At 48.0% G+C, this 26,236-nt stretch overlaps 1 protein-coding gene across 1 annotated transcript; it reads left to right on the top strand.

The window, feature by feature from the left end:
- Positions 1–24,497, top strand: BCL9 (BCL9 transcription coactivator). The gene is made up of 9 exons (XM_044672546.1): positions 1–66; positions 6,582–6,661; positions 10,356–10,653; positions 11,507–11,823; positions 12,816–13,005; positions 13,413–13,512; positions 16,810–19,051; positions 20,070–20,330; positions 22,752–24,497. Exons 3-9 carry the CDS (start codon positions 10,601–10,603, stop codon positions 23,867–23,869), a joined length of 4,281 nt encoding a protein of 1,426 aa, XP_044528481.1. The 5' UTR covers positions 1–66; positions 6,582–6,661; positions 10,356–10,600; the 3' UTR covers positions 23,870–24,497.
- Positions 24,498–26,236: the final 1,739 nt, after the last annotated feature.

Genomic DNA, 26,236 nt, shown 5'->3' on the forward strand with positions numbered 1-26,236 from the left:
GATCATCCCTGGAAGGATCTACAGTGTTCCAATGTGGAGCAAGAAGCAGGCTGAAAACTTTTGAAGGTGAGGCACTAGCTGAGAACCTCTGAAATCAAGGATGGTGTGGGGAAAGTGTTGCATGTTGTTATTGCTTTTAATGTAAAATTCTTTCCATTATAGTTTCTGATGTAAACTGAATTGGTTGACTCCACAGTGAACACATTGCTGGAGGCAAAGTGCCTGCAGTTACTGCAGGTAGAAAATATGTCAGCAGGAAAGGACATCATGTCATTCATGTGGCCATCCCCAGGATCATAGCTTCAGATGGAGCTATTAGTCCAACTTCATTTAACAGAAAAGTAAACTTGAGATCTGGTTAAGTGATTTGCCTACGGTCACACAGCTAGTATGTGACAAAAGCTAGATTTGAACCCAGGTCCTCCAACTCCACAGGCAGTATTCTTTCCATTGCTCTACTCTATAGAACAAGAATTGTTGCTTTTATGGATTGACAGAGGAATACATAGCTTCTAGGAGAAAGAGCAAAGAAAGAGCAAATTAGGGTTGTAGAGTTGCATCTAAATGTTGAGTTAGTAATAACTTACTTTATAAGATTCTATCCTAAACCATCATAGTTATTCTTTTGAGTACCTGAATTTTAATAATAATATTAAGCCTATTTTCTCATTAAGTGTCTACAGTTCCCCCTCTAATAAGCTCAACATTTAATTATCTAGTACAAGATTTTCTATACCCTAACTATGATGCTGGTTTTCCTTCCTGGTATTTTTACATGAAGAAATTGATTGACTCAATGTTCCCTTGTACTCTGTGAGAGAGGAAGGCCATTGGAGTAGCCAGCACATTAGAAGTTAAAAGTGGTCAAATCCCACAGTATTGACTCCAAGACGGAAGGTGAGGGTTTAAAAAAAAAAATGTTAAGAGTGGGCTCAGAAAGGAGTCCTAAGATCCAAATTCCAGCATCACCTTCTTGGCTGTTTCTGTGCCTTTCCCCAAGAGTGTAGAAATGCAAATAGTTAAACATTATGGATCGCTGATCAGTTTATTATTAGAGCAAATGCCCCAGTAAGAGATCATCGTGTGTTAACGTAGAAATCATGTTCCTGAGGTTGGTTTTCCTCGTCGGGTCAGATGTATAAATATTGTCCCGAGTGAACTGACCATCTTGTTGAGCAGGGTGTCTGCCAGATTCAGTCTCATGGTTTGAACAATTAGGAGGACACTCCAGAATTGGGTCCTAAGAGAATCCGAGGCTTCGTTCCCATTCCCATTCCCCAAACCTGCAAGATCTGGGCATGGCTCCACTTGCTCATCACCCACGCTCCCTTCAGTCCCTCGCAGTCTGGCTGCCATCCCTCTCGTGCTACTGAAACTGTTCTCTCAAAGTTTGCCAAAGACCGGCCCCTCCCCCAGGAGCCAGATTAAACAGCTTCCTCCCGGCTTCCTCCCCTCTGACTTCTCCCCTGCCTTTGATATTATCTGCCCCTTCTCTCATTCAACAAGGATTTACTTTCAGCAGGCACTCTATGCGCAAACCTTCCAAAATGGAACGCTGACCCTCCTCCTGAGCCGCACTTTTATTTCCAGTCACTCCCGTGTGCCTCCTTCAGTCTTCCCTTCTCCCAGATTGCCCTGTCTGTGATGATACCTCAGTTCCTTGGGGCTCTCCTGCTCAGAACCTCGCAGCCTTCCTTAGCCTGTCCTCCCACACAGCCATTCGCTGGCAAGGCCTGGGGTGTCCACCACGCCAGGATGTCCCGGTTCTTGTGGCCACGACGATGTAGGCCTTCATTCTCTTTTTCCTAGACTTCCGCAGTGGTCGTCTTCAGTAAATCCCTGCCTCCGGCCTGTACAACCTTAATTCAGCCTCCTAAACTTTCCCCAGGCATGGCCAAGCTCTTCCATACTCAGAACCCGTCAAGGGGCTCTCCACTGCCTCTTGTACGAAGGCAGAAGTGTGCAGCCTGGCATTGCAGGCCCTGCCTGATCCGGTTACCTTCCCAGCGATATAATACCTCACTTCAGGGGCTCCGCTCTCGCCCAGCAGTACTAATGGTTGTATCCTGAGTGCATCCCTCCCTTGATTAACTTTCTGTGTTTACTTGTGCTTTGCCCGGGGCCTAGAATAGCCTTCCCTTCTCCTCTTCCTCCCCCTCCTGGGTTCAGCTTGTTGAAATCCTGCCTGGCTCTAGAACTGCCACCTCCATGACATCTTCACATTGCTCCAAGCCAACAATAATCTCTTCTTTATCTGATGTCACAGCATTTGTGCTTCTCTTATATACTTATTAATTAGAGAAATACAGGACTCCACCCCCAGCACTGCCCAAAGTATGAGTCCCAAATACATCTCTAGCTAGTGGGAGGACAGCCTCTATTTGAATATAGTCCAGCAAGGAACAATCCATTCATCCCAGCCAGTAGTCCACTCCAGGTTTGGATAGTTCTAACTAATTTTTTAGAAGAACTTTCATTGTTGTTTTCAGTTTACTTACCTAAAATTGGCTTCCCTGTAGTTCCCACCTGTTGGTTCTAGATTTGTCTACCTGGGCTGAAAGAGCCAACCTAGTCCCTTGTACCGATTCTAATTTGTGGAGCATCGATTTGGGTAGGTGTTCCTACCACCCCTCAAAGATTGTACACTTCTTAAGGTCAGGGGTTTTGTCATAATTTCAGTCCTCATCCTCCTTGACTTTGCTGTCATTTGACACAGTGGATCATAACCTGCTTCTGGGCAGATTTTGGCTTCAAGATTCCCTAACTCCCTAGTTTTTCTGCTGGCTCCTTGTTTCTTCCTGGCTGCCTAGATTCTGTCCTTGACCACTTTTCTCTTTGGTTTCCTCATGCACTCTCAGATTAAGCTACCACCTCTGGGCACATATTGCCTCAGTCTCTCTCTGTCTTCCTGATCTTGCCTCAGAGCTCTAGTCATTCTTCTGGCCCTTAGGATATCTTTAGTTAAATGCTACTGGCACCTTCCAATTCAGCATGTCTAAAACCCAGTTCCTTACCTTTTCCCAGGCTCTCTACCCAACAGAAAAATCTGTTGCCTTTCCAATTTCACTGTTTTGTCAACAGATCACTATTTATCTGGTGATTCACTCTTCATTCAAAACCTTAATGCTTCAGAATAATGTCCAGATTCCTCAGCCTAGAATCTTAGCTCTTCTATGATGTTTCCAGCCCTCGTTTGTATTACTTTCTCCTCTGTAGTTGATGGTCTATGCAGGCCATACTTCAGGCACAGTGAGCATGGCCTGCATTCCCCTAACTCTTTGTCTTTGGTGATGCTGCTCCCTTGGTCTAGAATGCTCTCCACCTTCATCCCCACCCATTAGGGTCCCACCTGTCCTTTGAGCCTCAGCTTAAATATGTTATCTTCAGTGAAGCCTTCCCTAAAACCACTACTGAAGATTTCTCCCTCCTTCAGAATATCATAATATGTTATTTGGAATTCTTATGCACTTTTATTCCAGTTTATGTTATAGTTATTGGTTTTATACTGATTTCATCTGCCCCATTAGATCTTATTCTCCATGAGGGTAGGGACTATTTCATTGATCTTTTTGTCTCCTTTAGTATTAGCAGACTTTATACATAAAAGGGCCTTACTAAGTGTTTATTGATTCAAATGAGACATTGCCAAAAAATCAATTTGCTAGGATTTTTTAAAAAATAGTTCCTAATGTGTTAGTTAAAATCACCTGGGGTTCTATTTGGAAGGATTGTACCTCAATATAGTGTTTGACAAACTTCTGTGGACCTGTCGGGGTCCTTAAAACTACATTTCCCGTGGTCCAATGGGTTTCATGGGTTTCCTGTTTTGGATGACATATTAAAGGTGAGGGACTGTTTTAAGTAGGGGGTAGTGACTTGGAACTTCCTCTTTAGTTACCTGAGCTCGAGGAGAGAGGAAGGGAAATGGCTGAGGTGAGGTTGGAATAGGTTTTTCTTACAGGCACGTGGTCAGTTTATCTCTATCAGCATGGCTTTTATTAAAATACTATTCTCCCTTTTGATCTCGGCCCTCATCATTTTTAATCATAACACCAGCTGTATTTTTGTTGAAGAAAAGGTGAAAGATTTTGGTTCCTACCTACTCTCCATTAGCACTGATAACTGAGTATGGACTAAAGTGACTAGAAAAATAATGTTCTTGACAGATTTTCTGATATATCAAGTAAATACCTTTAAAGTTCCTCAAAAGTCCTCTAATTGGAGCTATACAAGACCAAGAATTTAATGGAAAGGCCCATCTCCATATCCTTTTTTTAGAAGTTTGTGTTGAATGGTCTTCTTAACCAGACAAATTAAATTGTAATCCCTGTTTTGCACAAATCACTACCCTGCTGTAGAGTATCATACTAGTCCTTAACCAGATACCTAAGATAAATGCTCAAAGAGGACTATGGCATCAGTCCTTGCTAGATAAGAGTATGTTGTTGAGCATTCCACCATTCCTTCAGGATTCGGTAAATCTTTAGGTACCTATTATGAGGGAAAATCTTCACTTGGGCTTGAAGGAGATTTCAGTCCTGTGGGTATTAAGTATCTAATTTGTGAGTTGTGTTATTAAGCAATCTAGGAGATCCAGAATTTTTAGGTAAGCTCTGGTCCCCTCCCTGATGGTAAATAGTTGGGGGAGGTATAGTCCATAGCTTTTTCTCTCTTCCCATGATTAAAAAATAAATCTCAAGTTTTTTAATACAGATGATTGAATAATTAGAGGTACCTTTAAACCACTACAAAAATGTCTAGATGAGGAGAAGTTTTTGAAAGAAAGATAATAATTTACATTTATATAGCAATTTAAAGTTTACAGAGTGCTTTGCATGCTTTATCCCATTGGGTAGTAACAGCCCATTGAAATTAAGGAGCCAAGTGTTATCTTTGTTTTATAGATGAATTGAGGCTCAGTAACTAAGTGATTCAGCCAAGGTCTCATAGCTAATCATTGAGAAAAATGGACCCAGAGCCCAGGTCTTCTTGACTCACATCCCAGTGCATTATTTTCTGGATGACAAATCTGGTTTTACCCTTGTTTTTGTTTTTTTAAACCTTTAGTTTCCATCTTAGAATCAATACTGTGTATTGGTTCCAGGGCAGAAGAGTGATAAGGGCTAGACCATGGAGGTTAAAGATTTGGCCAGGGTCACACAGCTAGGAAATATCTGTGGTCTGATTTGAACCCAGGATCTCCCATCTCTGGACCAGTTCTCAATCCATTGAACCATCTAGGTGTCCCCCAGGTTTTACCCTGAGGTGCCAAGAGGACTTAAAATAATAATAAATACTGACTTGGGGGGATCTGCTGAATAGAAGTGATTTACAGATGTGAAACAGGGCTTGAGATCCTTGAGAGAATGTAGAGGGAGAAGAAAAGAGGGCCAAGGGCAAAACCTTGGAGAATGTTTCTATTTAGGGAGTATGAAGAGAAATAAGTATCACGATGCCAAGGGCAGGAGTGGTCAGGGAAAGAAGGAAGAAACACTGGGCAAAGTAAGTGCTTTACAAAGATAACCTCATGTGAGCCTCACAGCAAGCCTGGGAGGGAAATCAGAGAAAGTAAAGAATCAGGCGAGCTTAGTGTCCTAGAACCAAGGGGTGGGAAAGCAGCCCTTGACAGAGCCCTCAACTCTAAACTCAATTGAACGAATGAGGGAGTCGTCAAAGTTTCACATGCTAAAAGGCCAGGCATTATGAAGATCAAGGAAAGACAGTTGGGTTTTGGCATTGGGGGCCATTGAACTTTGAGAAAGCAGTTTAGACTATAGAGGAAAGCCAGATTGCAAGGGGTTGAGAGTGAGTGGTAAGAAAGTAGACGGACTGAATGTCAACTATTCTGTGCAGAAGTATGGCTGGGAAAGAAAAGAGAAGGTAGTTGAAGAGAGGCTATCAGGGAAGAGGAAAAGATTTTCAAGATAGGGAAGCCCTGAGCATATTTGACCAAAGCTGTGCAGCCTAGGAGCAGAGGGTAGAAGTTATCATCCTGTATTAGCCAGAAGAAAATTGTAGGTTCTGTGGGAATGAGAGAAGGGAAAGAATAAGAGATTGTAGTCTGAAAAGTGACTTTTCAAAAGTCATCAGATCTTGGAGATGGTAGTGAAATATACAACTGGTAGCTGAAGTGAAGTTGAGAATAAAAATCGCGATGTTGGGCACTATCAAATGGGTATTAGTGGCATAACCTAAGCTTTGGTTTAATCTTTTAACAAGTACTTATTGAGCATCCACTGTGGTATAACAGGCTTGAGGGGAAGCCTGTGATCCAATTGTTAAAGTCTTTTCTCCACTCCTAGTCCCCAAATGCTGAAGACTTTCCTCAGTAACTTAGAACACTCCAGACATGATGATGGGAAAAGACAAGAAGGAAAGTGATGCAGGACTTTGCTAATCCACAGAGCTCTGATAATGGGGAGATGCCTTGACTTGTGGAACAAATGATAGCTTCCTTGTAAATTGCTGTCCCAGAATAAATGTGATGTCGCATTCTCTGGCAATATTCAGTGACAAAATGGGACTGTGAATAGTTTTGTTTTCCACTCACGGGTTTCTTTCTCATCTTTGTCTTGCTCTAGGTATGAGTATCTTTTGAGAAAAGAAGTTCTGCTCTCATCTCCAGGATGAGCACTGCTGTATCGTGACCCCAAGGGTTTGGGTGAGTGGTTTAAAAGAAGGATGATCTTGAAAGTAGAAGGCAGCCTCACTTAGTAACAAGTATAGCTAGAAAGAATTTGATTGGACTTGCCGGTCAGTTCCAAACCTTGATAGGATGTAGTCACAGGGTTATTGTTAAGAATTACCTAAAGATCTAAGGAGTAGGATACAGCAGCCAAAATAAGTTAATGCAAGTTTAGACTACACTAATAGTAACTAAACATCTAGAAAGGATGGTCCTTCCCTACTTTGCCTGAAATTTGTTTGGGGCACTGTATTTTTTAAAGGGCATTGAAAAAGTTGAGCCCTTAGAAATTCTGCTAGATGAGTAATGGTTGGAAGAGTTGGGAGGTATAGTCTAAAGAAAAGAGAAAAAATAAGAACAAGACAAACTTCTCTTCAAGTTTTCATTAGTCTAACCCAGTGATTCCCAAAGTGGGTGCTACCACCCCTGGTGGGTACTGAAGCGGTCCAGGATGGTGGTGATAGCCACACTTTTTTTGTATTACATTCTATTCTGAGTTCAATAAATAGTTTCACAATTTCCAGGGGGTGCTAAGTAATATTTTTTCTGGAAAGGGGGTGGTAGGCCAAAAAAGTTTGGGAACCACTGATCTAACCCTTTCATATTACAGAGTGGGAAGCTAAGGCCTAGAGAGATGAAGTGACTATTCCCATATCACCCAAGTCAACTGAGATTGGAATCCCATTCCTCTTACTCCAAATCCAGCGTACTTCCCTCTGCATCTACCTTTGTGTATCCAAAAGAATTCAGAGTAGAAGAGAAATAAAGAACCAGGGAAAGGAGCTGATGACAGAACTCAAAAAAAGTTGGAGATCTAGAAATGGTCCCATTGACCTAGCTCAGGAACCTGCCTGCCCTGAGCATGAGCTCCCCAGATGGGGATTCTCAACTCTATTCCATAATGTTGCTCTGGCTCCAGTAAGCCCCTGGGGTCAGAGGACCCACTATGCCAACACCCTGGAAAACCACTTATCAGAGGATGGGGTAGGAGGAGTTTTGTTTGCTGATTGGTCAGATGAGATGACCTTGAAGGTCCTTTACAGCTCTGGAATTCTGTGATATTGTGGTAGGAAGAGGAGTGTTTTCAGATCACTGATTGTGTGACCTAAGGCAATTTTAGTTATTTAACCACTTGCAGAATTTCTCCCTCTGCCCATACCTGTCAAAGGGACCATCATTTTTTAAGAATAAGAAACAACATGAAAGCACTTTGGAAGCCAAGCACCTAAACAGTATTAGTAGCAGTTAATAGGGATAATCAAAAAAGTTGAATAGATTAATGATGTGATTTTTGTTAAATGTGTTTAAACTCTCTTAAAAGAAAAATATAACCCAAATACCAAATATTTCTCTGTATGTTGTAGATACACTTTCCTATGTATTCATAAAGTATCTACTCTGTGTCTTAACATATTGTTTGAGTACAGAGAGGGATAAAAAGGAACCATGATTCCTGTCCTTAAGGAGCTTATAGTCTCATTAGGGAAGCAAAGCATAGATACATGGTGTAGAAACTTAAACGAAATGCTTATGCATATAATATTGACAACAAAAGCTGTAGGACAGGGGTTGGCAACGTATGGCTCTCGAGCCATATCTGGCTCTTTTGAGGGCCAGGTATGGCTCTTTCTGCAGGAGCCATAAAGTCCATTTTTTTCAGGCACTGTTACAGGAGCGGCACTGTGAGGACTGTACGGCTCTCACGAAATTACATTTTAAAAAATGTGGCAATTATGGCTCTCATGGCCAAAAAGGTTGCCGACCCCTGGTCTAGGAGATCAAGAAGAGGAGATGACTGGAACAACTCATGGATGTAGAACAATGAAAGGTTTCCAGAGTCTTCAGCAACTTTGGGGCAGACATTCATCTTTTTCCTTGTCTCTCATTGCTGAGAACACATAAACCCAAAATCTTCCATAGAAAGTCTACCCAGCATGCTGGAAGCTCTTACACATAGAAGGTGCTTCCACGTCTGCTTTATTGAAGACTTCTATTAGTATGAAGATAACTGAAATTGGTAGTTATGAAAGTACAGAGAATTCTAGAGCAGAAAGTGACCTTAGAGGTCATCTAACTTTACAGATAAGGAAACTGAGACCCAGGGAAAGATGTAAGATTTACCCAGTTAGACAAAGAACTGGGGTTGAAAACCAAATCTTTTGATTTCAAGCCTCATCTTCTTTCTGCTACTTCACTTTTGATATTTAAACTTACACAAATGGTGGTGATGGGATGGAAATGAAAATAAAAATTAAGCATAAACAAGGCTAAAATATATTCAGTATTCTAGGGTTGCTGAGTTAAAACTTATAATTAATTCATCGATTTAATGCCTTTGCCTGTCTCCAGAATGTTATTAAAATTTGTTCTAAGACAGAAAGAGAAAACAAGGGGATTTTCATAGATAGAAGTTTCATACCCCTTGTTTGTGAATCAACATGAGCTGGATAGGAATTGAGTACTATTGTGGTTTTCTGAATGGAGAAATAAAATAGAAATAGACATTAAGTGACTTGTTCATAACCACACAATAAGTTATTGTGGACTTAGACTGGAACAAATTCTCCTGTTTCCAGTCCTGTTTTGTAGTAAAACAAGATCACACAGGCTGTGGTCCTCGAGCTAGTTCTGGCTACTGTCCCTGTAGCTGATGTCTTCACTACCTCCACTGATATTGGCCAGTCCGTTAGATGGAAGAAGAGGGAGAGTTGGGCCTAGTAATCATGAAGAAGCATGTTGGGCCTACCCTGGGACTTAGCATCCCTGGATTTCTAAACAAGATGACCAGACTGCTTTCCTACTCTGAGAGGGCACTTACAGCACTCCTGGATATTGTTTGGACCTTTGTGTTTTGTTTTATGATAAGTTCAGGAAGTATTTCAGCCTTCTGAAATGTTCTTCTACCTGTAAAAATTCGTTTGCTCATACATAGTGTTTTCCCTCCTCTCCTTTGGATAAGAGAATATACACCACGTAGCCTTCCTTCTAAGACACACATTCCTATTAAAATTTAACACAGGTCATGGAAATTAGAGGTATAACTCACTCAATTTTGTATTGATTCAATTCTTTCTGCTTATTTGCTTTTTTAGCCTCAACTGATTTTTATTTTATTTTTTCCCCCAGTTTCATGGGCTGATTCTTTGGGCCCAAGTTAAAATACATAGTAGCTTGAAATGAGGGAACTCATTGGAGTCCAGTTTATGACTTTCTTTGAGGGCCTGGTAAGTCACCAGAGGTAAAATATCCAACTGGCCCATCCATTCAGTTGTCACTCTGGCTTTGTAGCTTTAGCAATATGTGGGGCCCAGTGCTGATCAAGGCATTTTGAGGAAAGATTGGCTAATGTGGAATAGGTCTGGTATGCAAAAGCAGAGAAACTTGAGAGAATTCAGCTTCTCTAGGCATGATTCTTCCTTAATCTGATTCCAGCCACCTAAGTACATGCACGGAGGGAGGGAGGAGGACTTTATTTTGGTAGAGTTCCTTTGGAGCAGAGTGTCCAGAGGCTTAGGTTTATGCAGCCTTTTTTTTCCCCCTCCTGTTGCTTAAGGAAGAACTTCCTTTGTTTGGCCTGTCCTTTTGAATGTGTGCTGTCTTCACATCTCACCTAAGAGTGTTTTGTATCTGTGTTTCTGCTTCCCACTCTTCTGGGTGGCTTTCTTTACAGTGGGCCCTGGAGATGCGAGATTTTCCCTTGGCAGCAGGAAGCACATACCTAGAGAATGCTGGAGCTGCAAGGGGAAAGGGTCCATTACCACAGCAGAGAAAAGCAAAAAGGAAAAAGACCTAGGGACAGACAGCGCTGAGGGGCCTACCCTGTCGTGGCACCCGCCCGCAGCTGTGACTGCCGCCCCCCGAGAGGAGCTTGGCGAGCCGTCCCCGATTGTGACTACAAACTCAGGATTTCAATCAATGCATTCCAGTAACCCTAAAGTGAGGAACTCTCCATCAGGAAATACGCAGAGGTAAGAGGTGAGAGGGCCCTACTGGGCAGATGGGAAAGCCTCCCCTTAGCCATGGGGTGAGCGTTTGTCCAGTGAAGAAGTGAGAGCCAGATTGGGAAGAGAGGGAAACACAGAGGTAAAGAAAACTGAGTGCTAGGCTTCAGACATTTCCCAGCTGGATGACCCTGAGCAAGTCACTTAACCTCCATTGCCTAGCCCTTACCTCTCTTCTGCCTTAGAATGAATACTAAGACAGAAGGTAAAATTCAGTGAAGGCTTTTTCTTTTGCTTTTCTCTCTCCTATCCTGACCTCCCTGAGCCCTCTTACCCCCCACTCCCGCATTTCATCTCTGGAGGGAGGAGAATCCTCAGCCTTCCTTTCTCAGAAACTTTGCCATTTGCCGGTGGGCATCAGCCCCTTCATCTCCTGCAGCACGTTTGGGGAAGGCATTTCCCCCATCATTGGGTTTTCCTTGTGATTGCTTCCTGGAGGGAATGTAGTCTTTCCCCCCAGCTGAATTGTTTGTGTCCTGCGCCTGGGCACGGGCAGTGTGGTGATCTTTGCGATGCCCCGTTTGTTTACTTTGAGCCCGTCCTGGTGTGAGACACTTCTTTATGTACATAGAAACGCTTGTCCTTTATTGACAGAAGCCCTAGAGATGGGGCCCCAGGGGACTCCAGTTCCTGGGACCCAGCAGGCCATCCTGCTCGTTCCTCACTGCTAAGCCACTGATAGAGGGGAGAGAGAGGCTAACAAACATGGGCAAAAGTTCCTGAGCCATCCCTGTGTCTCTTTTATCCCATAACAGAAACTCTGTGTTGACAAGCTGTACCAGGAGCCTGACTTCCTTCTGTTGTACGTTTTTTTTTTCAGTAGCCCCAAATCTAAGCAGGAGGTGATGGTCCGTCCCCCCACAGTGATGTCCCCATCTGGAAACCCCCAGCTGGATTCCAAATTCTCCAATCCGGGTAAACAGGGGGGCTCAGCCAGCCAGTCCCAGCCATCCCCCTGTGACTCCAAGAGTGGGGGCCACCCCCCCAAAGCACTCCCTGGCCCAGGTGGGAGCATGGGGCTGAAGAACGGGGCTGGAAATGGTGCCAAGGGAAAGGGGAGAAGGGAGAGAAGTATTTCAGCGGACTCCTTTGATCAGAGGGACGCTGGGACGCCAAATGATGACTCTGAAATCAAAGGTATGTCGGCCAGAACTTCCAGAGTCCCAGGGAAGCGGGAAGGCCCTGAGGGAAGGCCCTGCGGCCGTCTGTCAATGCCAGCTAACCTCCACTCAGCTGCTGGGGTGAATCTTTTAGAGGATAAATATGTGCTCTCTTCATTTTTAATAGAAATGCTTCTAGTTTTCCCAAACAAGTAGCAGCTCAAGGAGTTTATTCTGGAATTTTCTTATGGGGCTGCAGCTGGGCTAGGAAGGAGGGAGCGTGTTCGCTGAGGTTCCTTCCCCTCACCATGTTCTCCCTGGGTTTTCTTGGCATCCCTTCTGTGTGTATGACGGCAGGAAAGCCAGTAGTTCCAGTTTGTGGATGCAAATAGCCCACATTGGAGCAGTTACTGTGACGCACCCACCTCTTCACCATCAGATTAATCTTCCAAGGCTCATGTTTTGTGCCCTCTGGTTGCCACTTTGTCAGACTTGTAGGCACAAGAGGAAGCCTTAATGGCCCTGGCATGAGTCCGGGCTAGTCACAGCCGATTTCGAAGTGGTAGGAATGAACAACTACATGTGGCAAAGGATTGGCAGGCAATCCAGGTGGAGTGAATCAGGAAAGTGGGGGAGGCTGAGGCTGAGTGTATTCTTTGCCCCTCCCCCAGCACAATAACACCCAAGCCCATAAGCTCCTCTTTTTCTGGTACTTGACCTGTGCCAGCCAAGGGAATGACCAGCCACGCCTTCGCTTTCAGGGGTCACGGTACGGCCTTTCCCTATAAAATCAGGCCCTGTCCTTGTGAGTGGGAATGAGCGATTCAGCCATAAGGATGATGAATATTTCCATAAGAGTGAAATTGGTTTATCTTAGCAGGACATTTCTGGAAATGCTTGGAGTTGGTTTGGGCTACAAAGCAATAAATTCTGGGAATGGGGTGGGGAGGAAGAGTTTTTTTTTTCTTTTTCCCTCTTCCCCCTTCCTGTTTCTTCCTGAAACATGCATCTGTCTCTTCTTTCCTCTAGAGTGTAATTCTGCGGATCATATCAAGCCCCAGGATTCCCAGCACCCCGCACACTCCATGACTCCAGCCAACGCTTCAGCCCCGAGGTCTTCCACCCCCTCCCATGGCCAGACCGCTGCACCGGAGCCCGCTGCTACCCAGAAGACTCCATCCAAAGTGGTTTATGTATTTTCTACTGAGATGGCCAATAAGTAAGTGGTTGTCACTTGCAGCTGGGCGTAGTTTGGGGTCTTTGAGGCCTCTCATTCTCATTTCCATCCCAAACTCCACTTGCTCCGGCTAAAAGCAGGGAAGGAGAAGGAACTTTCTGGGGTACCTTACACTGTGGGGGGCAGGGAAGAGATCTTCTCATGACTCCACCTTTTAGAATAGAAGGGCACTTCTTCTCCCACAGCTTTTCTTGCATCCATTCCCTCCTCCCTAATCCCACTGTCACCGACCACCCTACTGCAGGAATGAGATGAAAGAAAATGGAAACATGCTCGTTCCCATTCTTTGCCCTAGAAGTATAGCTTATGCCGCCGATGTGCTTGGGACACGAGGAGAGGGAGAAAAATAATGAGCGCACGTGCCTGACATCTCCCCTCTGTCCTTGCAGAGCTGCCGAAGCTGTGTTGAAGGGCCAGGCCGAAACGATCGTCTCTTTCCACATCCAGAACATCTCAAACAACAAGACAGAAAGAAATGCTGTGTCTCTGGTATGGATGTATAGTAGAGTGGCAGAGGTGGATGGGGGCACTTTGGATAGGGGCAGAGGAAAAAGGCAGTGGAGGGGGAAGTGGACCACATAAGCAGCCCCAAAGATGAGAGCTCTGACCTCCTCCAGTCACTTGGTGTCACATTTCTGCCCTTCTCCTGACCACCTGTGTGACTTTGGGCAAGTGACTTCATCTCTCTGTTCACCTATTAGCCAGGGGATTGCTGACTTCCTGTCCATCTCTGCATGTGAGATCCTCCAAAATTCTGGTTCTGCCTGGGAGCAGTTTGGGGTAGAAGTAAGCAGTTTGTGCTTACTTCTACCCCAGGTGGCACAACAGATAGAGCACTGCTTCTAGTGTTTAGAAGCCCCGAGTTCTGATCCAGCTTCACTTACTAGCTTTATGGTCTTTAGCAAGTCACTTAACTTCTGTTTGACTCATCTGTAAAAAAGGAATAATAAAAATACCTGCCTCCCAGGGTGGTTATGAGGAACACATGAATTAATGTTTGTAAAAAGTGCTTAGCGCGGGGCCTAGTCCATAGTAGAGACTATAGTTTATATTTGAAAACAGGCTTCTTTTTCTGCATCTGTTTTCTTGCTTCTGAAAGATTTTCTCTAGATCATGTTTGAGGCTTAAAATCTCACTTATGAGGACCAGGGGAAAAACACAACTAAAAACTATATGAGGATATAGTCCGTTGCTGGCATTTGTATAGCACTTTAAGGTTTGCAAAGTAGTTTACAAATATCATCTCATTTGGCCCTCAAAACAATCCTGTAAGGCAAGTATAGATATTGGCCCCATTTTACAGATAAGGAAACCAAGGTGAAAAGAGATCAAGTGACTTTCCCTGGGCCACACATCTAGTAAGTGTCTGTGGCAGAATATGAACTTGCATTTTCCTGAAACTAAGAAGGGGTAATTTATCTACTATACCAACTAGCAGCCTCCCTGGCTACTGGGGTGGAGGCTTATTGGACACTTCAGGTCCTTTGACCCTTCCAAAATTGTTCTGTATCCCTAAGTACACTGTGTGGAACTTGGCACTGTTTGTGATCAGTGAACATTTATTAGGCACCTAACTGGATTCCAGGCACTGTGCTAATAAAGACAGAATTAAAACAGATCCTGCCTTCCAGGAGCTCATCTTCTGTCAGCTAGTGCAGCAGCAAGAACGCTGGTCTCCTCATGAAAGGACCTATTTCTGCTACTCATTAGATATAAGATAGAACTCTTATTGTCCTAAATGCTCTGGGGCTGCAGTATATGGCAAATCAAAGCAAGCATTTTTGTAGCTATGATGTACAAGGCCCTACGCTGGGTGTTTTAACGATGATACAAAGGAGTCTCCTTGCCCCAAGGATTATAGGTTAGTTGGAAGGACAAGACATTGGAAAAGATCGATAATAATACAAAATTGAAGTAGCAATTTCAAGATAACCATAGAAGAGCTCTCAGAGCAAGCAGTACTATGACTAATACTTTTACTAAAATCTAGACTGTGTTGGACATTGTTCTTAGGGCAAACCTAAACTGGTTCATCTCTTCTAGTCTTAAAAAAGGGAATAATCTAACATCTGTACTTACCGAGACAAAGTAGTAGTCTAGCCCAGAATTCTTCTACAAGATCCCTGAAAAGTGGTCATTTAGTCTCTTCCAGAAGTCCTCTGGGGATGGGGGAGCCCATTACTCACTGGGCAGCCCATTCCCATTGCTTCCAGGAGAAGTTCTCTGAGCCTAGCCTCTAAGGAAGGCAGCCTGTGGTGACCTTTCTGCGACTTCTACCCTTTGTTCTCCCCTTGGCCAGGGGCCGAGCACAAAATAGCTCTTCCCTCTGGCTGCCTTTACATATTTGAAAGGCTCTTATCTGGTCATCCCTAAGGCTTCTCTTCTCTGTATTCAAGATTCCTCAGTTTCTTCCATGAGGCTCCTGGGACAATTTGGAGGACGTCCCTTCACTCACCTAGTGGCCTTCCCCTGCTACTGTCTTTTCTGTAATTTGGCACCTGGAATGGTTCACACTATTTCACAAGTGTTCCGATTAAGGCAAACCGCAGTGGGACTCGAGCTTCCTCGCTCCAGATTCTCAGCCTCGCTTGATACCTCTCAGATTGCATTGTTGTTTTCATCGGACTTTTCCAGATACAATTCAGTCTAGTCTCCCCGCTCCCAGACATTTAGGCCCATTTGATTTTGTTATATTAGGTGCATTCCAATATTCTTGATTCAAGAAATCATTTTTCTACACTGATCCTGCCCCCTAGAACACACATGGAAAAGAAGCATTCACTGTATATGTGTATGCCTGGGGGCGGGTGTGTAATAAATTCAAGAAATTCACTTACAAAAATCATTTGTAATTGGTGTGCAAACATTGACACCTAAATACCCAAAAGATGAGTTGAGGAAATGAGCAAACACAATGTCTAGCTTAATGGTTGGAAATAAAGCAGGCAAATGGATGAATGGCAGGGACTATGAATGTTCCCGAGTGACCGGAGGCTATCAGCAAATAGTCTGAAAGAGATTCCGAATGTGTTCTCCATTTGCACGTAAGAACTCGCGTTCGTTTTCTAAACTCGGGATTTAGGGTTAAGGCGGGCCCCCATCCACGCCTCTGGAGAAGAGCAGAGGCCCTGCCAGGCATTTCTGTAGGGGCAGGATCCCTGCACGATGCCGTGTGTCTGTGCAGGACTTCTCGCAGCCTCGGTACTCCTTTAACAAGTGCTGCGCCTGCCCTGTGGAGAGGCCAAATTCAGCAGCCCATCAGCGAGGTGGCTGCAGATTTCTCCACAGAAGCTTACTGCAGTGAATATGAGAATTCTTATCCGCATGGAATCAGGGACCCCAAACTGGAGATAGGAGGCCCCTGGAAACACGTCCAAACGGAGGGGCCCGCCTTCTCCTCCCCTCAGGAGCGGGACTGACTCTTGATTGACAAGTGCAGGTCTAAACACCTCGCTGTAACTTTCAGAAGGCGTCAGGATCAGCCTCCCACGTCCCGGGAAACTAATCCTTCCCTCAGTGGGAAATACATGATATCGGACCGTTCCTGGAAAGCAATGCTCGAAGGCCCTCGCACGGCCCGGGGCCTGCCAGTGCAGTTGCTGAGGCCGCTTCCTTAGTGCAGGGAGGATGCCATCTCCTCGGTGGGGAGGGCTAACGAGCGGGAGAGTTCCACGGGGACTTGTGTGGGTTTAGTGAGCTGCCCCAGGGGTGGCCCGGCTCAGCCTGCTCCTCTCCTTGCCTTGTTGCTGCCTTTACTAATGATTGTTAAACCTCCTTTGTCCCCAGAACGCGCAGATCTCTACCCTTCGGAACGACCCCAAATCGCTCCCCCAGCAGCCTCCCACTTCAGCCAACCAGGACCAGAATTCTTCCCAGAGTACCAAACTTCAGCTCACTCCACCCATTCCGGCACCAGCACCCAAGTCCGCCGCTCCTCCCTGTCCCCTGGACCAGGACAGTCCTGGAGTGGAAAACAAACTGCTTCCTTCTGCAGGGAGCCCGGCCAACTCCACGCCGCTGCCCTCGGAGGGTCCCGGGCCAAACTCTACCCCCAACAACCGGGCGATCACTCCCGTCTCCCAGGGCAGCACCAGCTCTGCCACGGACCCCAAAGGTCCCCTCCCTCCCCCGGTGTCCAGCGGAGAGCCGCCCCCCTTGGGAGAGAACCCCGACGGGCTCTCCCAGGAGCAGCTGGAGCACCGGGAGCGCTCCCTGCAGACGCTCAGAGACATCCAGCGCATGCTCTTCCCCGACGAGAAGGAGTTCACGGGGGCCCAAGCCGGCGGGCCCCCACCAAGCTCCGGCGTGCTGGACGGTCCACAGAAGAAACCCGAAGGGCCCATCCAGGCCATGATGGCCCAGTCCCAGAGCCTGGGGAAAGGGCCCGGGCCCAGGACCGACGTGGGAGCCCCGTTTGGCCCTCAGGGACACAGAGACGTGCCCTTCTCCCCTGAAGAGATGGTCCCGCCCCCCCTGAACTCCCAGCCCGGGCCCATGGGCCCCGACCACCTGGACCACATGACCCCCGAGCAGATGGCCTGGCTGAAGCTGCAGCAGGAGTTCTATGAGGAGAAGAGGAGGAAGCAGGAGCAGGTGGCCGTGCAGCAGTGCTCCCTCCAGGACATGATGGTCCATCCGCACGGCCCCCGAGGAGTGGTCCGGGGCCCTCCCCCACCCTACCAGATGGCCTCTGGCGAGGGCTGGGGGCCCGCCGGGCCGGAGCCCTTCGCCGATGGGCTGAGCATGCCTCATTCCCTGCCCCCCCGGGGTGTCGCTCCTCCCCCCAACATGCCGGGAAGTCAGATGCGTCTTCCGGGGTTCGCAGGAATGATAAATTCTGACATGGAGGGGCCGAACGTCCCCAATCCTGCATCCAGACCGGGTCTCTCTGGAGTGAGTTGGCCAGACGACGTGCCAAAAATTCCAGACGGCCGAAATTTCCCTCCAGGTCAGGGGGTCTTCAGCGGCCCCGGCCGAGGGGAGCGCTTCCCGAACCCCCAGAGCTTGTCTGAGGAGATGTTTCAACAGCAGCTGGCAGAGAAGCAGTTGGGCCTCCCCCCTGGCATGAGCATAGAAGGAATCCGGCCCAGCCTCGAGATGAACAGGATGCTTCCAGGGTCTCAGCGACACCTGGAGCCGGGGAATAACCCTCTCTTCCCTCGCCTGCCAGTCGAGGGTCCCCTGAGTCCCTCCAGGGCCGACTTCCCAAAGGGAATGCCGCCACAGATCGGCCCTGGCCGGGAACTGGAATTTGGGATGGTTCCCGGTGGCATGAAGGGGGATGTTAATCTGAACGTCAATATGGGCTCCAACCCACAGATGATACCTCAGAAAATGAGGGAGGCTGGAGTGGGCCCCGAGGAGATGATGAAATTGCGGCCGGGTGGCTCCGAGATGCTCCCCTCCCAACAAAAGATGGTGCCCCTGCCGTTTGGCGACCACCCTCAGCAGGACTATGGCATGGGCCCTAGGCCTTTCCTTCCCATGTCTCAGGGTCCGGGCGGCAATAGCGGGCTTCGCAATCTCAGAGACCCCGTTGGGCCCGACCAAAGGACTAACAGCCGGCTCAGCCACATGCCGCCACTACCTCTCAACCCGTCCAGCAACCCTGCCAGCCTCAACACCGCGCCCCCCGGCCAGCGCAGTCTGGGCCGGAAGCCCTTGGATATTTCCGTCGCCGCTAGCCAGGTGCATTCTCCGGGCATCAACCCCCTGAAGTCTCCCACCATGCGCCAGGTCCAGTCACCCATGCTGGGCTCGCCCTCGGGGAACCTCAAGTCACCCCAGACTCCATCCCAGCTGGCGGGCATGCTGGCAGGTCCAGCTGCTGCTGCTTCCATTAAGTCCCCTCCTGTGTTGGGGTCTGCTGCTGCTTCCCCCGTTCACCTCAAGTCTCCGTCGCTTCCCGCCCCTTCGCCCGGATGGACGTCCTCTCCGAAGCCTCCGCTGCAGAGTCCCGGGATCCCTCCGAACCACAAGACGTCTCTCACGATGGCCTCCCCGGCCATGATGGGAAATGTAGAGTCAGGTCAGTGCCCCTTCCCGGCCCCGGAGCGTGTGGGGAGGGCTTCTCGAGCGGTCGTGGGCCCCCAGCAGTGGGCAGGAAGCTTTGTGCTGGGGAGATACAGCGAGCTGCCCGTGCCAGGCCAGGCCCCAGATTCTGTCCTAGCTGTGCAGCACGATGCGGTGGGCACTCCTCCCTCCCCTTGTTAGAGCCGGTAGCCTCGGGTTTGGGGCAGAGGCATCCCCGGGGACAAGAGGAGTCACAAAATGAGGCCCGAATTTATGTGTCAGGAGAACTCCTTGGAGACGAGCTGGGTTCTATTTCAGACAATCTCTGTGGAGAAGCGAGGCCTCTAAAGACTGCAGTCGTGGACTTCTTTAAAGAGAAGCGAGAGCCCAACCTCTCGTCAGGGCCGTAAAGGCTGGCCTCCGAAACTGCTGCCTCCCGCTGCACATGGAAGAGCAGTTCTAGGAGTAATTTCCAAGTCTAGTTTCGGGAATGGGACCCGCGCCGGTTAGAGCAGAAGGGCCCTTAGTGCGCTTACGAGAGCTAAGCTGTCTCCACTTGAGAGGTCAGAGGCAAAGCAACGTAGCCTGTTCTTCCTGGTCTCTCTCCACTGGGGAGCCCTCGATAGTATGGGAGCCGTGTAGGGAGCAGCCCTCTCCCTTTGATGAGTTTTGTGATTGGGGAGTTGGGGAAGAGGCTGTGGAGAAAAAAGGGTTAGTACCTAGGATGAAACTGCAGCCTACGCCTTCTTCATACCCACAAAACCAGATAAATTCTAAACCGGTTGGAAAGAGAAACATGACCATTTGTTTCTCACGATTTTAATGGAGTGTTTTTCATCAACCTGCCTTCAGACTAAACTTGGACTGACATTTCTACCAATGTACCTTGTTTGTCTTCACATTGATTCACACCCCAGATTCTTCCCCTTTTCTTTTCTCATCTCTCTATCCACCCAGAATTCCTAGATGGAAATATAACTTATTCTCAATCCTCAATTACCAGGCTCTTTTTTTTTTATATTCTCTTCTCCTAGGTGGTCCACCACCTCCTACTGCTGGCCAGTCAGCTTCTGTGAATATTCCCGGAAGTCTTCCCTCGAGCACCCCTTACACAATGCCTCCAGAACCTACCCTTTCCCAGAACCCTCTCTCCATCATGATGTCTCGAATGTCCAAGTTTGCAATGCCCAGTTCCACCCCACTTTACCATGATGCCATCAAGACTGTGGCCAGTTCAGATGACGATTCCCCTCCAGCTCGCTCCCCCAACTTGCCATCAATGAATAATATGCCAGGTAAGAAATCAGAGAGAAAGGCTCTACAGGCATGGCTTAAGAAAAAGCTTTCTTGAAGTATTTTCTTGGTATCTGGGTTGTGGGAGGGTGAGAAATTAATAGAACCTGAGTTATCTCTAAATAGGGCAGCTGGAGATACTGAAACACATCCTCAATGTCGTTCCCGCCCCCTTAACGGGTGTCAAATAAGAATTAAAATGTCTTGACTGAAGAAAGATGCTATTTCTTTGCTAAATTCAGAATTTATGAGGGAAAAAAAGGAGCTCTTAGCAGTCCCATTGTGCACTTAGATTAATTTCTTGGTCTGCTTGGGGATTTGTCTCAAGAAGAAAACATGTTGAAACAGTTTCTTCAGACATACTGATTGGACATATTGAGTTATATAGTATTTCCCCTGAAAGACAGTCATAAGATTTCAGGCCTGGGTAGCCCTTTTTCCCGTGTGAACAATGGAAACAAGAGTTCCTTTCCTGTGACCTGAAATCCTATCTCATGTGCGGTTTAGTCAGGTTTTCTTCTTGCCTATCACATCTGGACAGTCACTTTGAAAAAATTACTGAAAGTACCTAAAAAATGACCCCAAACCAGGCTACATTCCCACTCTTTAACACTTTTTCTCTTTATCTAAAAATGAACAAAACCATTAGGATAGGAAGTGTCCTGGGTTGTGTTGAGTGACTCCAGCCCAATGTCCAGTTCCATCTCAGTTGTTAGTCATGACATTTATGTAGAGACCAGCATAAACAAGGTAGATAGGACATGCTACATGGACATAAAAAACCTCAGCATGGCAGATTGCATCTCAAGGGCACCCTTAGTAGGAAAAAAACAATGATACAGAAACTGCCGTGGAGGTCTATATATACAGTTACTCGTTTGTGGATAGAAGATTCAGTTTCCCAATTGCTCAATTCTCTACTTTCTCACCAAAAAAAAATTTGAACAATATAATGTTTGTAAAGCCCCAGCATCAGGGTGATAACAAGCCAATTCTAAACGTGACCATTAAAAATAGTAAAATTGGGGTAGCTAGATTGCTTAGTGGATAGAGAGCCATGCTTAGAGATGAGAGGTCCTGGGTTCAATTGTAACTTCAGATGCTTTCTTGCTGGGTGACCCTGGGCAAGTCACTTAACCTCATCTGCCTAGCCCTTACCACTCTTCTACCTTGGAACCAATACTTAGTGTTGAGTCTAAGACAGAAGGTATACTCTTACCTGAAAAAAAGAAAAGAAAAGAGTTCTTGGATTAAGCATTACCTTTTTTGATTCCTTGAATCCTAGGATTGGTCATCTGATCTGTCCATTTGCCTCCATATTTAACTCATTCCAGGGATATTATTTTCTGTTCTATTTGATTCTTGGTTAAGTACATTGAGAGTAAAAAATTTCCTACTTATATGTGTTTCTTTTCTGAATTCCTATAGTAGTTAATAATGTATACCATGCAATTTAGCATGCTTTTCAGCATGCTCTGCTCTCACTGCAGTCTCTTAGTGGGGAAAAGGTTCATTTCCTCCCCGTGCTTCAGCTCCCACCTCTGCAGATCTCACACACGCACACACGCTCTCTGCCTCGTCCCTCCTGATTTCAGTCCAAATTTCAAGCCTCCACGACTCCCAGCAGTCTGCAGAGTGGCTCTCCTGGATCTCCTGCCTGCCCTTGGCACAGCCCAGTCCAGACTCCATCTATCTACACCTGCTTCTCCCTTGACCCGCTGTTTGTGGTCCAGTAGCACCATTTTCACCTGGATCTGCTCTTGTTGCCTTGCGGTCCTCCCTTCTCCCTCGCCTCTCGCGGTCCCTCCGTTACCAGTTCTTCCCTCCTCCCTCCTCCTGCTCTCACCACCTTCGGGTGGGCCCTTGGCCTTCCCACATGGGCTCCCGGGGGCCCGCCTCGTGAAGTCCAGACACCACGCCGCGGTCTGCCTCAGGGCCATCCCTGTGCGGAACATTCCCCTCCCTTTGTTTGCCTGATGAAGTTCTGGCTTTCCCTCAAGGAGCCGCGCAGGGGCCTCTTCTTCCAGAGCTCTTCGCCTTCCCATGGAGCCCGTCAGTAACTTGGCGCTCCTCTTCGTTTTGCCGTTGTCTAATGCCTAATCTTGTCATTTGGTGTGTTATATGGATTTGGTTTTGTGTCTTACCCACATCCTAGAGGGTAGCTCGTGAGGGCGGCTCCTCGAGCTCTGTCTGTCCCGCCATCCGCCTCCCTCTGGCCCGGTGGGGGCTCAATGAATGGTGGTCACATTATTCCCTGCCGTTCTGGGGGGGCTGGGCTGGGCGGGGGGCGCTTTGGGAGCAGGGATGGAGGGCTCTTGGCCCACCCCCTCGCAGGCCCGGCGCCCAGAGATGAGCCGTCAGCGGAAGCATCTCAGCAGGCCAGACCTAACGGTGGACTCACTTGTCGTCTCTCTCTTTTCTAGGAATGGGCATTAACCCCCAGAATCCTCGCATTTCAGGCCCAAACCCAGGGGTTCCGATGCCAACCCTCAGCCCGATGGGGATGACTCAGCCACTCTCTCACTCCAACCAGATGCCCTCTCCAAATGCCATGGGACCCAGTATACCTCCTCATGGGGTCCCCGTGGGGCCCGGTCTGATGTCACACAATCCCATGATGGGGCACGGGTCCCAGGAGCCTCCCATGGTACCTCAAGGACGAATGGGCTTCCCCCAGGGCTTCCCCCCCGTACAGTCTCCTCCACAGCAGGTGCCCTTCCCCCACAACGGCCCCAGTGGGGGTCAAGGCAACTTTCCAGGAGGCATGGGCTTCCCCGGGGAAGGCCCCCTGGGCCGGCCGAGCAACCTGGCCCAAAGCTCCACAGACCCCGCACTTTGTAAGCCTGGAGGCCCGGGGGGCCCCGACTCCTTCACCGTCCTGGGAAACAACATGCCTTCGGTCTTCACAGATCCAGACCTGCAGGAAGTGATCCGGCCCGGGGCCACTGGGATCCCCGAGTTCGATCTGTCCCGGATCATCCCGTCGGAGAAGCCCAGCCAGACGCTGCAGTATTTTCCTCGAGGGGAGGTCCCGGGCCGCAAACAGCCGCAGGGGCCCGGGCCCGGCTTCTCCCACATGCAGGGGATGATCGGAGAGCAGGCCCCAAGGATGGGACTGGCCTTGCCTGGCATGGGGGGGCCCGGGCCGGTGGGAACCCCGGACATCCCCCTGGGGACGGCCCCCTCCATGCCGGGACACAACCCCATGAGGCCGCCCGCCTTCCTGCAGCAAGGCATGATGGGACCCCACCATCGGATGATGTCACCAGCACAATCCGCGATGCCCGGCCAGCCCGCTCTGATGAGCAACCCCGCGGCCGCCGTGGGCATGATTCCCGGCAAGGACCGGGCCCCCGCCGGACTCTATAGCCACCCGGGGCCCGTGGGCTCCCCGGGCATGATGATGTCGATGCAGGGCATGATGGGGCCCCAACAGAACATCATGATCCCCCCCCAGATGAGGCCGCGAGGCATGGCCGCCGACGTGGGCATGGGCGGCTTCAGCCAAGGACCCGGAAACCCCGGGAACATGATGTTTTAAGCTGCTAAGACTGGATGTGCTGATCCTGGTCACCGTGAGATTCCCGGGCCTGCGAGCTGCCTCGAGGGGGCTCCAGGAAGGACAGTTTGTCACGCAATAGGGCAACGGACACCTGAGGGCTGCTTTGGGGGAAAAAACAAAAAACAAAAAAAAACTCGAATGTATGAATTTACCTGAAAACAAATTATTCATTTAATCAACAGGTGTGTTTTTTTTAAGATTTATTTTTTAAAGATTATTTTTGTGGACTTGGGTATCCCATGATGGCACCTACTTTTGAGACTCTGTAGCTGTACTTTGAGAATTGCATTTGTCATGAGTTGCACCATTCTCTGTATGTTTACGTCCTTCGGACTGGCTTCTCCCAGGACTCTTGTTTTTTTTTTGTTTGTTTGTTTGATTTGGGGTTTTATTTTTTGTGTACTGTACTATACTGTAAAAGGGATTTTAGCAGAGACATTAGTCTTTGGGGTGAGAGGAGAATGGGAATGAATGCCGGGCTGTTTACTTTAGGTGGAGAACCCATCGTCAGACCTTTGGACTGTTTTCTTTCAACTCCATTGTATAGAAAAACCAAACTACGACCTCAGAGCAGAGTATTAATGAAAAGCACAAAAAAGGAACTCAGTTCAGCAGGGGGCGGGCGGGTGGGGGGAGGGGTCTTTCTTTTAAAGTAATAAAGTTTAGGACATTTTATTTTTCTTTTCAGCTTGGGTGCCGGTCAGCACCTTCTGCCTCTTCCCTACACACAATCACGGTCATGGTCATCCTCTCCTCCTCCTTGCCCACCCTCTGTAAATTTATTCCCTTCTCATTGTCTTCTGCCTTCCTGCCCTCCTTTTCTCTTTGGCAGCTGCAATACTTGGTGTTATTTTGGGGGAAAAAATAATCTAGCAGAGCCTTACCTTTTCCTCCATGCCTCAAGTTCTCTTGGTGTCAGGAGGGAAAGACTGTCCTTGGGATGCTCTGGTGTTCTACAGTCTTCTTTATTCTCTTCTCTGCCTCTCTCTTTCCCATCCCTCCATCTCCCTCCTCCCCCTAATACTTTTCTGTTCTTTGATTAGAAATCCCCCAAGTGATTTTTATTAACATGGGAGTGGAACAGATGCTAAAAGCTATCCAGGATTTTTATTTGTGTGTGGGGTTTTTTTGTTTTGTTTTGTTTTTTGGGTTTTTTTGTTTTTGTTTTTTTAATTTGTGGTTCCTTCCCTTTCCTACCCCCTCCCAAGCGTAAAACGTTCTGTGTAACCTCCATTAAATTTGGTACAAAACCACTCGCCAGGGCTGTGGTGTCAGAAAAATAAAATATATTGTTTCTTACAAAACTGAACTGTCTTTCTTTTCACCCATTTAGAGGACTGCGTCACCTTAGGTTGCCCTGTGGAGCCCTTGCTCCCGGAAGTGTCTTCTCTAGTGAAATGTTCCAGGCAGCTTAAGTCATCTTAAATCATCCTCTCAGACTGGGCCCTTAGAGATCCAGCGCCCAGCCCTGCCTCATTTTCTAAATGAGGAAACTGAAGCCATGTCAGAAAAAGAGATCTGCCCCCTGTCGCGCTGCTGGGACCCAGCCGGGAGTAGAAATTCAAGCCCCGGACCCCTTCCGGGCATATTTCCTGCAGCCTACATCCAAAGAGCGTCTTCCAGGACATCTTCTGCCCTGGGATTTTCAGCAAGGACGCAAAACGGACTCGACGCGTGCCAGGGATCCTTCGCATAGGTTTTTCACCACTTATTTCATCGTTCACCATGACTTCTACTTTTTTAAACCCTTCTCTTTTGTCTTAGAGTCGGTACTAAGTATTGGTTCTAAGGCAGAAGAGCAGGAAGGGCCAGACCACTGAGGGGAAGTGACTCGCCCAGAGTCATCATCAGATGTGAACCCGGGTCCTTCCCACTCCATGCCTGCCCCCCTCCCCACCCCCCGCTGCCCTTTCACACCAGCTAGGGCCGGTGACCGCAGTCTACACGTCGTTCCCTTCCATTTTCTCTTCCTCTGGTCTACCAGCACCCCTGGGTGTCTTACCGAGTTCGTGGCCTCTCTCCTACCTACCTGTTCTCCAGCCTCCGAGCGAGGGATCCCTCCCTCTGACCACACGGTCCTGAAGACACAGCTCGGTGAACCCCCTGCAGTGCCACGGAAGGCCCTCCCTCCCGCCTGGTCTGGATCCATGTTCTGGCACTCCTTCCCCTCGACGGGCTGCAGACCCACCCAGGCGCGCCGTCCCCGTCCTTCCCAGGGCCGCCTGCACGGACAGCGCGTTCAGGGCCATCCCGGAGCGCCACCCCGAGCGAACGAAGGCAGAAAGGGTTCGAAGGACGTTTCTGAGACCATCTGCCGAACTGTGCCAAGGCTCATCGTTGGCATTC

The sequence above is a fragment of the Gracilinanus agilis genome, chromosome 4 (genome assembly GCF_016433145.1).
Source record: "Gracilinanus agilis isolate LMUSP501 chromosome 4, AgileGrace, whole genome shotgun sequence".
Lineage (NCBI taxonomy): Eukaryota > Metazoa > Chordata > Mammalia > Didelphimorphia > Didelphidae > Gracilinanus > Gracilinanus agilis.

Bases quoted from the DNA above. Each gene is read 5' to 3' on its own strand.
- BCL9 (XM_044672546.1), top strand. From the start codon at position 10,601: ATGCATTCCAGTAACCCTAAAGTGAGGAACTCTCCATCAGGAAATACG. The intron at 19,052-20,069 runs GTCAGTGCCCCT...CTCTTCTCCTAG, and splicing joins GATGGGAAATGTAGAGTCAG to GTGGTCCACCACCTCCTACT. The intron at 20,331-22,751 runs GTAAGAAATCAG...TCTCTTTTCTAG, and splicing joins ATCAATGAATAATATGCCAG to GAATGGGCATTAACCCCCAG.